The sequence below is a fragment of the Eleutherodactylus coqui genome, chromosome 6 (assembly GCF_035609145.1).
Source record: "Eleutherodactylus coqui strain aEleCoq1 chromosome 6, aEleCoq1.hap1, whole genome shotgun sequence".
Lineage (NCBI taxonomy): Eukaryota > Metazoa > Chordata > Amphibia > Anura > Eleutherodactylidae > Eleutherodactylus > Eleutherodactylus coqui.
This window is the reverse complement of record NC_089842.1, coordinates 147,303,886-147,321,462: the sequence shown is the minus strand read 5'-3', so window position 1 is coordinate 147,321,462 and position 17,577 is coordinate 147,303,886. Positions and strand designations below refer to the sequence as shown.

Genomic DNA, 17,577 nt, shown 5'->3' with positions numbered 1-17,577 from the left:
TGCCAGTGGGTCAGACGTCCCCATCAGTGGTTATGGCAGGAAATAAGAGTGCCAGATTCACTCCCACTGAAATCAATGGGAGTGCAGAGCTTCTCTTATACTTCCTGCTTCTCTTATGGTAAAGGTGTGAAGATCAATAAGCCCAGAATACCCCTTTAAAGATCATCAGCAACATTATAAACTGTTTAAGTCTTTTTGCATATGTACTGTAACAGTATCACTGGTTGCTCCTGCAATGTATATGCAATGTTGCTCCTTATATACAGTACTGTGAAAATGTTTTAGGCAGGTGTGGAAAAAATGCTGTAAAGTAAGAATTTTTTTACAAAAATAGAAGGCATCTGATTAACGCCAAATGTATTTTGCAGCAGGACAACGACTCCAAACATAAAGTCAATTCTAGAACTATCTTCAGCGTAAAGAAGAACAGGGAGTCCTGAAAGTGATGATATGGCCCCCACGAGCCCTGATCTCAACATCATCCAGTCTGTCTGGGATTACATGAAGTGACAGAAGGATTTGAGTAGCCTACACCCATAGATGATGTATGGCTAGTTCTCCAAGATGCTTGAAAGAACCTTGCTGAGTTCGTTCAAAAACTTTGTGCAAAAGTACCTACAAGAATTGATGGTGTTTTTAAGGCAAAGGGTAGTTATACTAAATATTAATTTGATTTACTTTCCTCTTTTGTTCATTCCCTTGCACTTTATTTGACAAAAAAAACTATTAACATTTCTACTCTAGCAATCATTCTAACTTTGCAGCATTTTTTCAACATTACCTAAAAGTTTTGCACAGTACTGTATACAGATAGTCCCCGACTTGCGAACATTCGAGTTACGAATTTCGCTAGATACGAACTATCTGTACAGCACAGTATGATGTAATGCTATGGCATTACATCACACTGTGCAGGGACCGGACAGGCTTCTATCAAGCCTGATAGAAGCCTGTCCGGTCACATCGCGGTTGCTGGGCAGCCGGGGACCTCCTGAAAGGCCCTAGGGCTGTCTATGCAGAGCGCCTAGCAAGCCGTGCGCTCGATAGGCACTCTGCATAGGCAGCCCTGGGGCCTTTCAGGAGGTCCCCGGCTGCCTAGCAACCACACAGCGTCCCGCGATCTCATCGTGGGACGCTGTACGGGCCCCCTGAACGTCGGGTGCAGGCTGTTTCTTACAGCGGGCACCCGGCGGCAGCAGTTCTGACGAGCCGCGCCGCTCGTCAGAACTGTTAACACTTTAAATACCGCTGTCAGAGCGGTATTTAAAGTGTTAACAGTTCTGACAAGCGGCGCGGCTCGTCGAAACTGCTGCCGCCGGGTGCCCGCTGTAAGAACAGCTGGCACCCGACGTTGTATGGAGCGGGATCCACCCGCGATCCCCTCCATACAACCATTTGTTCGACTTGCGAACAAAACGGACTTGCGAACGGGCTCCCGGAACGGAACCTGTTCGCAAGTCGGGGAGCATCTGTATTGTTTTTTGTTTTTATTTAGAAATAATGTATCTATTCAGTCTTCTATTTAAAGTGCTGGTGGGACACAGAGTTCTTGCTTGAGAACGGAGGCAGACACTCAAAATGTTGCATCTGTATATCAAGACACTACCTCCCCTCGGTGGTATTCTCATGCTGCTCCAGAGTCTGATAAACTGAGTTCAATATGGAACTATTTGTGCACTGTGGGTGAATGTTTATGCATTATGACAAGGTATTCAAATGAGTAATGAAGATTAAAAAAATAAATTGTTGAGCAAAATAAAACATTGTTTGCAATGTAACCTTGTGCCTTGGATGGATTGTATGCGTCATGCAAAGTGTGAACACAGTCTTAGGGTGACTACCCACTAGCATTTGCGAATTTGCTGTGTTTTTTTTCCAGGTGTCTATAGGGCTTTCTAATGTTAAAGACGCATTGCGGCAAAATCGCAATTTACCGCAAAATCGCGATTTTGCGCGATGTGATTCTAACGTTAACAAGTCCCATAGACCCCTGGAGAAAAAAAAAGGCAGCGGATTTCGCAGTGAAAAAGAACTGTAGTGGGTAGGCACCCTTAAGGTGCATTTACACTGCAAAGATGATCGCTCAAAAGATGGCTTTTGAGCAATCATTTTGCATAAACTACTACTCAGTACTAATGCCTATTAGTACCAAGTAGTAGCATGTGAGCCGCTGGGAGCTGTAATCAGGAAACAGACCACCCGCTGTTCCCTAATTACGTTCGCCTTGTTCTATTGGCGGGGCTGACAGCTGAGACAAAGCAATCAGCTGGTATCAGCTGTCCCCCAGCAGAGCACAGTGTGCGGTTCTTCTTATCAGCTGTTCTGCCGAACAATGGTTTTCAGGCAGAACTGAATTTCATTGTTCGGCCGAAAAAGTGAAAGATGGGCACATTAACACACAACCATTAACGCTCAAAAGATGGCTTTTGAGCGATAATAGTTGTGTCTAAATAGGCCTTCAGTTCTTAGATATAGGAATGGAAGATGAGCAAACAATGGTTCCTACAACAACTTTTCAGTATGATCTTCCATGTGTAAAATGAAAAGCATTCTTATATCTGAGTCCTTAAAGGGGTTGTCCCACTTCTAAGATTGATGACCTATCCTTAAAGGGGTTGTCTCGTGAAATCAAGTGGGGTTAAGCACTTCTGTATGGCCATATTAATGCACTTTGTAATGTACATCGTGCATTAAATATGAGCCATACAGAAGTTATTCACTTACCCACTCCGTTGCTGGCGTCCCCGTCTTCATGGCTCCGACTAATTTCTGCATCTTCTGGTTTCTATAGACGTGCTTGTGCTGTCCGGTCTTCTGCTGTGTGCTTGCGCCGGAGAGCTGGTCTGCGCGTCATCATCGTAGCTCCGCCCCGTCACGTGGTGCCGATCAGCCAATTAGGTGGCTGTAATCGGCAGTGGAACGCAAGACATCCACGGTGCACCATGGGAGAAGACCCGCGGTGCACCATGGGAGAAAACCGCGGTGCATCATTGGGAAAGGACTGACGGCCATCTTTAAAAGAAGAAAAGGAGAAACTGCCCGAACGTGGATGCAGGTAAGCGATTTTTTTTTTCAAAAAAAATAACAAAGGGATTGTTTTTAACGGGGCACAATGTGGGGTAGGTAGAAAAAAAAATATTTTGATTTCGCCGCGGGACAACCCCTTTAATGATTTCATCAATAGCTGTTTGGCGGGGGTCTCTTCAGTAGCACTCAGCCTGCAGTATCATGTCAGGCCATTGGTGCAATGTACAGAGCTGTATGTTACTGGAAACAAAGCTGCTCCATACATTAGAACACCAGCCCTATTCATGGCCTATACTAAGGCTATATCATGAATCTTATAATATGAAACCATAGAAAATGCCAGAAAAAATAAATGAAAGAAAATCCACAACTGTAAACAATCACAATAAAAATTTAACAAATCACTCTTTGCAATAAATAAATGGTTTATTTTTAGATAAATATACATTTTCCAAGATGACGTTGTGCTTACATGTACTGTATTAAGAAGCGGCCTATGGCACTGGCCAGTGTATGTTTGGCACTTTCATATAGTAGTCCTGTGTAAACAATTTGCATAGTGTCATCTCTTGCTAATTAAATAATAGCATATTATATATGCAAAAAAGCACTCAAAACACCACGGTGGCTCCTTTACAAATAGAATTATGTAGTTTGTAATAATCATAAGAAATTCAAAAAAGCAATGCCAGCTTTAACAGTTCACACTCTTTAAGTAGAAGTCATTGACCACTTTTCTTGAATGCTCTGAAGGCGTATATGTTTTATTTCCCTACGTGTCATCAAGGCTTCACATCACACAACCCTCCATCCCCAGGAACAAATCTTCAGCTGATCACTTCACCTCAATAGCTGTCTTGCTGGAGAGAAAGGCTTATTAAGGGTACTTTCACATGGGCCGATAGTTGCCAGACCAGTCACTCAAAAAAGCAAATACAGGCGACTATTGTCCCCTGCAAACGTGGGATCCAACAGAGCGAGTGAGCAAGAGATGCTTATTTATTGGAGTTGTTTGGTTTTTAGTTCACCTAAAAACCAAGCGGCTGTTGGCCTGTTTAAACCGGCAGTCATTCATCTATGCACAACTGTGTGTTTACTCTGAATGGAGGCGGATGGTCAGAAGAGATCTCTGGCGCACTCCACCTCCATTCAGAGAACAATTATTGCTCCTGCTTGAAAGTACAGGAGCGAAAATTGTTGGGACAGCTGTTGGGCATTTAAGTGCCTGACTGTCATCCCGTATAAAAGTACCTTAGAATACAAATAAGCTATCTACCCTGCAAGACCCTTAGGTAGGCCAATTGATTGATTGAAAACCATGGCCTAACTGCTTTCAGAAGAGAGGTAGAGAAGGAAATAGTAGACACTCCTCCAGTTCACTTATATCACAACTTTGAAGTGAAGCTATCATATGCAATTGTTTCCATAATTGCTGCAGTCTGGTTTTTGGCTCTTGTTGGTTCGTCTATGTAGAAGATATGTTGCTGTAGTTTTCTTTCTTCTAACTTGCCCCTATAGGTTAGATCTTCTTCTGGGGTACATCAATATGTCATGTTTAAGTTACTTAAGGTTGACCAAAATTTTTTTAACTATGGCTACATCATTAGAACATTCCTCTGCAATACCGAAAATATTTTGCTGGTGTTTCTAATGAGACAATTTTGGCCAGTTGTTGTTAGACACTATATTAATGATGACCAAAGGCCTTGTTAAGTAGGTCTGTTACATTTTTTGAGCAATAGAGTTATCATCCATTGATCAAAGCCAATCACTTGGCCACTGCCGATAAGCCAATGAATTGCCAATGTACATAGGCCACCTTACGTAGGTCATGTCTCGTTTTGTTAATATATTTATAACTAAAGAAGCGCCTTTCTGATGTTACTATTTTGTATAGCCTAACTCATAACTCGGCTGTGATCATAGTCCAAGAAGTTAAGATATGAGGAGTTGTTTACTGTATTCCTCACACAATGTAGAACAACTTTAGCTGTCCTCCTACCACACTATGGCATGCTGGACACAATGGATATTTTCTACCCTAAAACAATTGTCGATCTATAGAGATAAGTAGTCAAAACTTGATATTTCTTACCATTTGTGTTAGGAGAAGAATATTTTGCTGGTATCACAAGTATCTCTATATTTTAAAGTCAAATACAGAGATAGCCTAAGCAGGTCTAAGGACTTTCAGGGGAGTAGCTATAGGGGGTGCAGAGGTAGCAGTTGCACCTGGGCCTTAGGGGAGCTAAAGGCACCTTTTCCACATAAGAAGATACCAGCATTAGAAATAGCCAATGATAGGTGGGGAACCTTGTTACAGATTCTACATTGGGACCCCACAGCTTCAAGTGACTCCTTGTGAACCTAGTACATGTTAAAACTTAGAGGTTATAAGAGGTGATGCAGCCATGTAAAGCTCCACTTCAACATTGGAGGGGATGGATTGTGCCTTGATTTCCAGTGAAGAAACTTACATTTTATTATTATCTTAAAAAATGAAGACTTTTATCAATCATTAAGACAAGAGGTTTGACTTAAGTTTGGATAGCAGAAGAACATTGCACCTTTTCTGAGACTTCACACATAAGTTGTCCCATATAGCCAGTGACCAGGGAAGTAACAGTGAACTAGGTATAACCAGTCATGCCACTAGAAGCTTTTGCCTTAGGAATCTTTCTCCAAACCTATATATATAGAGATCCCCCTTGGGTACTGCAGTGTTCTTCAAAGACAGAGCTCATATATATATAAAAAAATGACAAAAATGTTTGTAAACCCAAAGACTATTAAAATGGATTAAATAAAATATTTCACAAACATAAATTTTCTGGTTCCATTCTAGGTGAACGCCAAATTTTCCAGTCTTTAAGGATCACATTATTATAATAGATGACATTCAGTGGTACAGTATAATGCTACCATACAATCAGCCTGTTCTACTGTCTTTGACGACCAGGCAGATGTCGTTTTCTGCTCTTTTAGCATCAGCTACCTTTGTTGTCCTATTTGTGAATTTAGTCATTTGCTGTTACTTGAGCCTGCTCTCAATATCTGTGACCCTCTGCTCTCCAGCAGATGTAATTTTAATAGTGCAGTATGTTCATAGTTGTTGGCTTCTTCATTCTTCAACTTCTGAAGAACCTTCCATTGGCCAAAAGTAAGTGCTGAATTTAGTTGGCCAAAAGTAAGTGCAATCCATTAGTCTTCCCTGCAATGCTCATGTTATACGTTTCTTTCAATAATTCACATCTTTCATCTCATGTCAATCCCAATTCTGCATTTTACAGTAATGAGACTTCATCAGCATCATCTGTGGAAATCTTGTTTACCTTGCAAAAGCCATGAATACACTTTCAGTGTTCTTCCTAATTTAAAGTAAGTCAGGTATTTTAAAAAATTGAGCATGATAATATTCATATTTTCTCCAACTGATTGGACGCCATGCTTTTCATTTAAGACTCCAAAACAGGGGGTGATGTAATGATGATGAATGTGATAAAGATGATGTTGATGAAATGATACTAGATGGGATTAAGCCATAGTTGCAAATGTCAGACTTCAGTTATTATATGTGACTGGCCAGAATTCATATGTTTATTATCCACAGGGCCCAGTCCATCCAGGTATTCTGCTTTGGAATTGCTACATAAATTAAGTTTATCCAGTATGGGACTCTTATTCTTCACTTTGTTCTTTGGAGTAAGGGGTGGGCCATTAGGACATGAACCAATGTGATCATACTGGCCTGTATCTGAACACTCTGTCTCACGATGATAGAAATAACTGAAGTTGGATACAATGACTGGCACAGGAAGAGATATGGTCAACACACCGGCAATTGCACAGAGTGAACCCACCAGTTTGCCACCAACAGTCTCAGGAGACATATCTCCATAGCCTACTGTTGTCATTGTGACCACAGCCCACCAGAATGCTTCAGGTATGCTGGTAAACTTGGTCTCTTCATGATCTGCTTCTGCAAAGTACACAGAACTAGAGAAAAGTATAACTCCGATAAACAGAAAGAATATGAGAAGTCCAAGTTCTCGCATACTTGCTTTCAGTGTTTGTCCCAAGATCTGTAGTCCCTTGGAGTGTCGGGACAGCTTGAAGATACGAAAGACTCTCACCAAACGGATTACCCTAAGAATGGCCAGTGACATAGCTGGTTGGCCTACACCTTTATTGCGAGCAAGTTCTGTACCCAGAGCAACAAAGTATGGTATTATAGCCACAAAGTCGATCATGTTCATGATATCCTTGAAGAAAGCTGCCTTGCTGGGAGAGGCAATGAAACGTACAGTAAGTTCAAAAGAGAACCAACAGATGCATATTGTTTCCACAATAAAGAAAGGATCATGAAATGGATTTTTCTCTTTAAAGGTTTGTGTGATATTACTCCTGTGATACGGCTGCACCTGCAACAACAAAAAAAAGATATATCACATTTAGAATATATAGGAGAACTTTTTTGAATTGACAGCTGGGTGTTATTTTTACCTTTGTCAATGGGACATGTCCCTGCATTGGCACCCACCAATCAGTGCTAACAATGACACACCCTATTGACAGTGGAAATGGTAATGTCCATCCAGTTGTCAAATTATTTCATACATTTCCAAAAAGAATAACAGAGGAACTGCGTGATGAACAGTTTTAAGAAAAGATGCTGCAGAATTGATATTTCATGGGGAATATGAATAAGTGTTTACTAAAACACACATGTCAGCAGAGATCCTCTTAAAAAGGTTGTCCGGTTAAAAATTGAGTTTTTAAAATCAGACTGCCAACTGGTTAAAACAATAAAAGAAATAGTACTTACTGGTCCTCAGTCGCGGTGATCCAGCACTACAGCCCAGCAATCCTTCCGTTCTGTGTTGATAGCGGATTTCAAGTAGCCACTACCTGCCAATCAGAGGCCACAGCATCACTGCCTGTTCTCCTGACATCAGCCTCTCATCTGGGGCACCATAATGCTAGGAGTTCAGAACTATAATGCTGTGGTCTCTGACTGGAAGGTAGCGCACCTGATTTCAACTGGGAAGAATTGCATGGCTGCCACACTGGATTGCTGGGACCGAGGATGGGTAAGTATCGTTTTATTGTTTTAACTCATTTTGCTCTGATTTTTAAAAGTCGAATTATAATTGGACAACCCCTTTAAAGAAGGAGGTTAAGTAAATGGGTATAATTGACCTTATACTGATTTGAACATTATTTTTCCTCCCGTTTCCAAGTTGATGACTAATAGGGTGGTTGACTTCAAGGTTTCAAAATGGTAAAAGAGGAGCAATCATGATTCATGGCAGGAGTCATTGAGTAACATGGTCATTGACCATTGACAGGCAATGAACATTGTATACATTTTGATCACAAGAAACTAAATTTAGACTAATAATTAACCCTTTCCAATCCACTGTGAGACCTCTGAAGACATTATGATTTAAGGCTGTACAGCTCAGATGTTGGAAGACATCCGTTGGGGTTCTCTTACTGTATATTGCCAGCCTCTCTGTTGTTGGAGCCTATCCAAAGTGTCACCTCATGCAGTACTGGCTTTAGCCAGCATATTGTGCTATTGTATAATGGCAGAAAAAGAGTAAGCCCCCTGGGAAAACCAATATACAAATTGGATTGGAAAGGGTTAACAAAAGGAATTGCAATTAAACTATATCAATCAAGTTTGCACAATATTCTGTTACAATATGACAAACTCTGTACAACCTGTTAATTAAAGGTTACGTATCCCAGAACTCTGTGTTCAGAACCTGCTGTACTATCTTCAGACTTGAAAGCAGACCCTGTGCAAGTGATAAGTACTAGTGTAAAATGAAACACAAGTTGGTGACTCCTGAAGGCAAGGTGCCATGAGCTTCAAATAAATTCTGCTGGGCAAACATACACCCAATGTGGCTTTTTTAGGGGACACAAACATTTCAAAATGAGATTTATTTTTGGATACTTGATTCGCTGTAGTGCTTCAAAAACATCTCCAAGCCTATCCATGCAGTCACAGAAGACTTCATAATTCAGTTCTACTATTGACCTCAAATGATCTGACTACTCATGTAAATAATATGGGTCACATCAGGACATAACCTTTCAAACTTTAGAGATGGGGGTATTCCTTCCAAATGAATGAGTTACTAAGCCTAGACACATAGCAATGAGTTTTTGGTTCCATGATATCAAAAACATTAATAGAACAAGTATAACCTCTATGCTGTACTCCACCATAACAGCCAACCATATAAAAAAATAAAGGAGGAGAGATATAGTAAAATTAAAACTTTTCATTTATATGCATTAAAATGTAAATGTTATGGTATACAACCCATGATACGCCAGCTCGGGTGCCCTAGATCTCACCCACAACCCCTGTACCTGCCTGCTTGCCTCCACTCCTGGCTTACCCCACTGGTCCAACTAGGGCCCGAAAAAGGGATGCTGGCGTACCTGGATGGAAAGGGTAGAATACTGACAGAAAGGCAGATGTAAATAACCAACACAAACAATACTAAGCAGAACTGAGGCAGATGGAAAAACCTGGCAGATAATAGCAAGGTATAGAAGACAAGCTGACAGAAGCAGGAGACCAACAGAGGCAGACTAGCTAGCACACTGAGGGAAACCAATAACTGTCAGTGATTGCAAGTCTCTGCCTAACCTTTAAACAAAAGCCTCCGCCCAGGGGCGGAGAGAGGGAGACAGCCAACTCCCAACAGAACATAATAAAAGGGAGCTCGTGCACGGCAGCTGTACTCAAAGGTGCGCAAGCGCACAGTGCCGCCCGCCACCAGCACCACTCCGGCCAGGCACCCGCGCCCCCGGTAGCCGGACAACAAGCCGGGGGGGCCCGCCCCGACCGCAGGCCCCCGCACACAGCCGCCTCAGGAGGACCAGCAACCGCCACATGGTAACACTTGCCCGTGATTATAATGAGATAACTACTGAAGGGTGAGCTCTACAAAACAGTCTATTATGAGACTCAGTGCTCAGTTGGAAAACTATGTCTAAGCCCTACATATGTGAAGTATGTTTCTAACAAAGACCTGACATATGTCACTGTATACCATGCAGTAGCATGTTAGCCCCAGTTAGCATACGGCAGCCAGACAACAAGCCACTGGGACATGCCCCAACCACGGGATCCCGCACACCGCCGCCCCAGGAGGACCAGAAACCGCCGCATGGTAATAGTAAGATCCATATGGAAGTATAATACAGCTGGCCAAAGCAATACAAAATCAAGAAAAACTTAATGGATACAAGTGCAAACAACTACAAAAGCACATATTGCCTACAAAACATAGATCAGAGCCACCAATATACAATTAAAGATGGAATAATCTTACCACCATACAGAGAATTAGCACCTCGTATGTCACAGAGTATGCTGATACCAGTAGTGTTCTGTAATCCAAGGGAACAATAGGCCTTTTCCACAATTATACATCAGGAGGATAATAATATAAGAAACACTCACCCTATCAATCCCTATCAACTAGCTGGCCCTGAGGTCCAATACAGAGTAACTACCCTGAGAAGGGGGACCCCGTCCAAGGTTTTACCTTAATTTGGAAGCCCTTGCAGACCCTAACTAAGAAGAGAAAAACATGTTCTATATCACCTGCCAATGCATTCCAATGCAGTGCTGTAATATGCAGTATGTCATTTTCACACCCTTTATAAGTGTCCACTGGTACCTCATTTTTATCACACTTAACCTGAGGCGCTTCCCTGAGGAGCCTGCTGTTATTGGATGAAACGTATTAGAAGGGTAATATAGAATATCGCCAGTCACGCATGATACTTTTAACACAGGCCTAAATTCCTCAAGAGGGTTCATGCGTGACTGGCGATTATGAGAAATTTATAGCAGAGATAACGCACAGGCCTGGTGACCCCCTAACACCAATTTAAGGACCATAAAAAATTCACATCCCTTATCAGTGGACTAATTAAGTATTTACTCCTCTGCTCAAACTGTTCTGGTATTAAGTGCAAATTAATGACGCCATGTCTGTGCCTTTTCATGTGTATATGTATGCATCTTCAGATCTATGCAATTATGGAAGTACCCTAAGTAAGTTCGAAAGCTCGCTGTAACATCATGTTTTTTGTTAGCCACTAAGAGGTATCATATCTACAAGATTACTTGGTTTCTCTTAATGAGAACCATGGCATTTTTATCAATTAAAAGTTATGCTTTAATTTTACTATATCTCATACCCTTTACAGTTTATATGATTCATGATATGAACAAGAAAATGTAACCTTTAAAACATGTTAATTGGATAACCTCCACTGTATACCAGCATAGCCTTTGTATTTTTAGCGGCCATTTTAATCACTACTTGCTTGATATAAACCCTACATAAAAGGTAGAGTCCCCTGGTGCAAGCGCCAAGTCATGACTGACGTCACATCATAACTTCTTTTGGCAGACTGCTTTTGCGGGGTGGTTTGCCATTGCCTTCCCCAGAAACCCTACATAACCCTCTCAAAACAAACCATAAACCATATAGACCAGGTACAATATCAGATTTGCAGGTCCAAGAGCACTTGAGCAACAGTCACTATAATATGATGTTTCAAAATGATATTCAATTGAACAGTACAAAGGGGAGTTACAAAAACCTGGAGCTTTAGGGAAGCAGAATTCAGTCAGCTAAGGAAGAGCTTATTCTTATACACTGTGCTGGTAAATAGTGATACTAAAGCTATGGGGGAGTAAAAAAAAAATATTACAGAAATCATGTACTAGGTCTATATCCTCTGGTAACAAAAAATGTCCAGGACTAAAAGGAAACCAATATGGCTGATTAGGGAAGAACTGAATATACCGTATATACTCGAGTATTAGCCTACCCGAGTATAAGCCAAGTCAATAAGTTTTACCACAGAATACCGGGAAAACTTATTGACTCGAGTATAAGCCGAGATATACTCCAGTATATACTAGGTAAAAAACAAAACCTCCATACTCACCTCCCAGCCGGCGTCTGTGTCTGTGCGGCAACCTGCGTGAATTCTCCCCGCTGTCATCCCCGCCGTCCTCTCTGCTCGGCTCTGTCACCTCTGTCAGTGCTGTGTAAGTAAGCGCTGTGATTGGATTGAGCGCCAGCCAATCACAGCCGGCACTCAATCCAATCACAGCCCTTACTTACACAGCACTGACGGCGGGGGATTTAAAAGCCGAGCAGGGAGCTGACAGTGGAGAAAATTCTAAAGCATCTTGCGAGTGGCTGTGAATGATCGGGCGCTGGCTGTGATTGGCTGGCGCTCGATCCAATCACAGCGTTGATGGCGGGGGATGACAGAGCAGAGCAGAGAGGATGGCGGGGGATGACAGCGGGGAGATTTCCAGCAGCTTGCTGCATCGCTGCCGGGAACACAGGAATTCAAGCAGCTTGCCGCACCACCGCCGGGGACACAGACGCCGTCTGGGAGGCGAGTACAGAGTTTTTTTTTTAACCCTTCCGAAGGAGGCTTTTTCAGCACAAAAAAATGTGCTGAAAAACTAGGCTTATACTCGAGTATATATGGTAATTAATCATAGAACATTTAAATGAGGGTTGAGAAAAAGCTTCCCAGGCTTATAAATATCCCAACAGAAAATGCAAAAGTGAAATCAGGTTAGCAAAAACAAATCATTAATGATCTTAAAATAAACCTGAAAAAATGTTATAAAAATTTAAATGCCATAAAGAAAAAAATCTACTAATATTGTCCCTCTAAAGGATGACTTTGGAATTCAATCATAGAGGAGAGAGGGAATGCTCAGATAAACATTTCATCTGTGTTCTCCATCACCGGTGAGTAGCTAGTGCCATAGCTCATTGAGAAGAAAAGTAATCATTGTTCTCCAGCCGATATTACTAACTTTACAAAAGAAGATGGACAGCTGCGTCTGAGAAAATGAGATATTGAAAAAGCCCATCACCCGCGATGGCATTCATCCACAGGTGCTAAAAAGACTCTGTCACCATCTTTTTGCACCCCTCTCTGAGGGTAGTGACAGGCACACCGAATGCAGTGGTATGGCTGCTGTGTGGATATGGCTGCAATAAGTGTGACATGCACTCCCTAATGGTGCTCTCAGTGAGAACAGCAAAAAGATGGTGACAGATTACCTTTAAGGGATTTGAACCTGTTAACTGATGGACCATTATACCACATCTTCTTAGACTCTTTTACAGGGTCTAGTCTGCTAACATTAAAGGGGTTGTCCTGCGAAAGCAAGTGGGGTTATACACTTCTGTATGGCCATATTAATACACTTTGTAATATACATCGTGCATTAAATATGAGCCATACAGAAGTTATTCACTTACCTGTTCTGTTGCTAGCGTCCTCGTCTCCATGGTGCCATCTAATTTCAGCGTCTAATCGCCCGATTAGACGCGCTTGCGCAGTCCGGTCTTCTCCCTGGTGAATGGGGCCGCTCGTGCCGGAGAGCTGGTCCTCATAGCTCCGCCCCGTCACGTGTGCCGATTCCAGCCAATCGGGAGGCTGGAATCGGCAATGGACCGCACAGAGCCCACGGTGCACCATGGGAGAAGACCCGCAGTGCATCGTGGGTGAAGATCCCGGCGGCCATCTTAGTAAGGTAAGGAAGAAGTCGCCGCAGCGCGGGGATTCGGGTAAGTACTAAACGTTTTTTTTTTTTAACACATGCATTGGGTTTGTCTCGCGCCGAACGGGGGGCCTATTGAATTAAAAAAAAACCCGTTTCGGCGCGGGACAACCCCTTTAAGTAATCGCCTGTTTAAAGGGAACTGGTTACATCCCCAGAGCACCATAAACTAAGTTATGGTGCTGCTAGAAGGCGTGACAGGGAGCCGAGTGATATATTTTTATACTCACCCACTTCCGTGATCCAGTAGTGCCCCCTTTTCATAGTCCCATGAGCATGCTATACACATTTATGGGAGAGCATGTGCACGGGACTCTGAAAAGATTCAGACTTTCATGCCGCGCACCAACTTTAGAGGGGAAGGTATCTACTACAAGACCCCAGGAAAACCAGGATATAATAGACAACTCACAATTTGCCTGAGGCAATATAACCCAAATTATGATATCCCTTTACTAGACAGTTAAAAAGGGGTATTTGAAAACTCAGTATCCTCCACATGTTGCTCTAACAGATATTAGCTATTTTCCATATTTCCTAGATAGCTATATATATATATATATATATATAGAAGGGGAAATCCTATATAACAATTATTGAGCCCCCCCCCCCCCAATATGTTTCACCACCTCAGTGGTGTCATCAGGGGTTTGGGGCTAAATTGCAGTACAATTGGGGGTGAAGGACATCTTACAGCCTTGGATGACCACATCAACCTGCATCCTCCAATCTAATCAAGTTTCTCAATGAATTAATAAAGACCAATGTAACTAGTGAGGAACAGCCAATCATACGTAATGTTGAATTTATCCTATACCTCTGGTGACATCATCAACCTGCATCCTCCAATCAGATCAAGTCTCTCAATTAACCAATAAAGACTGATTTAGCTTGTAAGGAACAGTCAGTCACACAGTATTGAGTTCACCTTATAGCCACTGGTGGCATCATCAATCAGCATCTTACAATCAGATCAAGTTTCTCAGGTGAACTAATAAGAGCCGATATAACTTGTGAGTAACAGCCAATCTGTTAGAGCGTTCCGCTGGGATCTGTTGTTCTACATGTTTTCCCAGCAACTCAGCTTCACAGGTGTGGTTGATTGTGCTGGCTGGGTGTGGTTTGCCCCAGTGAGCCAATCTCTCAGGTCTGTTGCCTATATATACCAGCTCCTTTATCAGTGTCTGCTGGTTTTCCTCTGTGCTGGGTCTGTTGTAGGCCTTCTGATCTATCTGTTCTGGCATTGTCACCAGTTCTAAATCTATATCTATATATTTGTGCGTGTAGTCCTGTGCTGCTTGGATCATTTACCATCTAGGGCTAGTTAGGTCCTTAGGTTCCAGTGTGGGGCCGTCCCTATTGGGGTGATCGCCCTGCTTGCAGGCAGGTATCCTGAGGTTAGTTGGGTTGTCTCGTTAGAGTAGGGATCGCGAGACAACGAGGACCCTTGAAATGGGCTCACGATTTAAGTGACTTGGCCAATCCACAAACTAATTTTTCATACTTAGTATATCAATTGCATGTTTATTCATACAGGTATGCTAGAGAGTGTTGTGGGTGTTCGGCAGTCTGTCTTGCCCCTCCCTGTCCATGAGTATGTAGTCCGTCTCTCTGTTCTGAGTTCCGGAGTCTGAGATCTGTCGCTATTCCTGAATCTGAGTTCTGTCTGTATTCCTGAGTCTGAGCTCTGTCGGTATTCCTGAATCTGAGTTTTGTCTGTATTCCTGAGTCTGAGTTCATTCTGAATTCCTTGCTACAGTCGCTCTACCTGAGGAGTCAGCTTCCTCCCACTCCAGGACAGGTCTCAGCCTGGTTGGTTGGTCCAGTGGATCCACATTCCATAAATCTATAACAGTATTCTAAAGCCATGGATCCCGCTGATCTCCTCGGGTGAGAAAGATGTAAAACAATCATATGTAGTATTGAGTTCACCTTATAGCCTCTGGTGACATCATCAGGCCTCAGTCAGACGGGCGTTTTTTCGCGCGATTTGCGTATGCGCCCGTCGATTTTATAGAACCATTGCTTTGCAATGGTATCGGACACATGAGCGCTTTTTATGCGCTCGTCCGATAAATTATAGAACAGAAATCGCAGATCGCACCTATCTGCGATTCCTGTTCTCTTCTCTATATGCGCTCAATGGGGCCGGCGGCAGCAGCGCCGACCCCATTGAGAACATATACTAGACAAATCATTCTCCTCTGCCACAGCTGTAACAGCTGTGGCAGAGAAGAATGATGTTTGCCCATTGAATTCAATGGAGCCGGCAATACAGCCGGCTCCATTGAAAGCAATGGGCTGCCAGCGATCACACGATGAATTTTCGGGAAGGGCTTAAAAATATAAGCAGACGAGTTCAGCTGCGGCGGCCGGCAGTTCTCCTGAACTGCTCTGAGTAGTATTCAGCAGCCGGGGCTTTAAAATCCCCGCCTGCTGAATGAGCTGCCTCTGATTGGTCACAGCCTCACCAATCAGAGGCAGCTCTCACTCACACCCATTCATGAATTCATGAATGGGTGAGTGAGTGCTGCCTCTGATTGGCTTGCGATGATAACACCAGTGATTTATGATTAATATTGCCCCAAGGGATTCATTATCACTGTTCTAGGGTCAACTTAATACTATGTCTAAATGGCTGTTCCTCACAAGTTACATTGCTCTTCATTGGTTCATTGAGAAACTCAACCTGATTGGAGAATGCAGGGTGAGGCCTTAGTCACACGGGCGTTTTTTCCCGCGATATGCGGATCGCATGACGGATGCGCATCCGCAAATCGCGTGACCGGGGCCGAAAAATCGCCCGAAAAAACTGCTCCTAGCCGCATTTCATTAGAAACGGGCCAGAGCTGTCCAGCGCATTGAATTCAATGGAGCCGGCAATACAGCCGGCTCCATTGAAAGCAATGGGCTGCAGGCGATCTCGCGATGAATTTTCGGGAAGGGCTTAAAAAATATAAGCCCTTCCTGGAAATTCATCCAGAAATGTGTAAAAATAAAAAATATATATATACTCACCCGGTCCCGGCAGACGGAGTTCAGCCGCGGCCGGCGGCAGTTCTCTGAACTGCTCTCTGTAGTATTCAGCACCCGGGGATTTAAAATCCCCGCCTGCTGAATGAGCTTCCTCTGATTGGTCAGGCTGTGACCAATCAGAGGCAGCTCTCACTCGTTCCCATTCATGAATTCATAAATGGGTGTGAGTGAGAGCTGCCTCTGATTGGTGAGGCTGTGACCAATCAGAGGCAGCTCATTCAGCAGGCGGGGATTTTAAAGCCCCGGCTGCTGAATACTACAGAAAGCAGTTCAGGAGAACTGCCGGCCGCCGCGGCTGAACTCCGTCTGCCGGGACCAGGTGAGTATATATATTTTTTTTATTTTTACACATTTCTGGATGAATTTCCGGGAAGGGCTTATATTTTTAAGCCCTTCCCGAAAATTCATCATGAGATCGCCCGCAGCCCATTGCTTTCAATGGAGCCGGCTGTATTGCCGGCTCCATTGAATTCAATGCGCTGGACAGCTCCGGCCCGTTTCTAATGAAACGCGGCTAGGAGCAGTTTTTTCGGGCGATTTTTCGGCCCCGATCACGCGATTTGCGGATGCGCATCCGTCATGCGATCCGCGAGTCACGGGAAAAAACGCCCGTGTGACTAAGGCCTCACCCTGCATTCTCCAATCAGGTTGAGTTTCTCAATGAACCAATGAAGAGCAATGTAACTTGTGAGGAACAGCCATTCACACATAGTATTAAGTTGACCCTAGAACAGTGATAATGAATCCCTTGGGGCAATATTAATCATAAATCACTGGTGTTATCATCGCAACCATTTTAAACATTATGGGTTCCTCCTTATATGGTATGGAAGACACTGTTATTCTTTTTGGCCGGACTGTCACGATGCAGC

At 43.1% G+C, this 17,577-nt stretch overlaps 1 protein-coding gene across 1 annotated transcript in view; it reads right to left on the bottom strand.

The window, feature by feature from the left end:
* Positions 1–3,434: 3,434 nt before the first annotated feature.
* Positions 3,435–17,577, bottom strand: part of LOC136632764 (potassium voltage-gated channel subfamily A member 7-like) — a 51,355-nt gene continuing 37,212 nt past the window's right edge. The window contains exon 2 of the mRNA XM_066607907.1: positions 3,435–7,448. Within this exon, the coding sequence (XP_066464004.1) occupies positions 6,582–7,448 (867 nt within the window). The 3' untranslated portion in view covers positions 3,435–6,581. The remainder of the gene's footprint in view (positions 7,449–17,577) is intronic.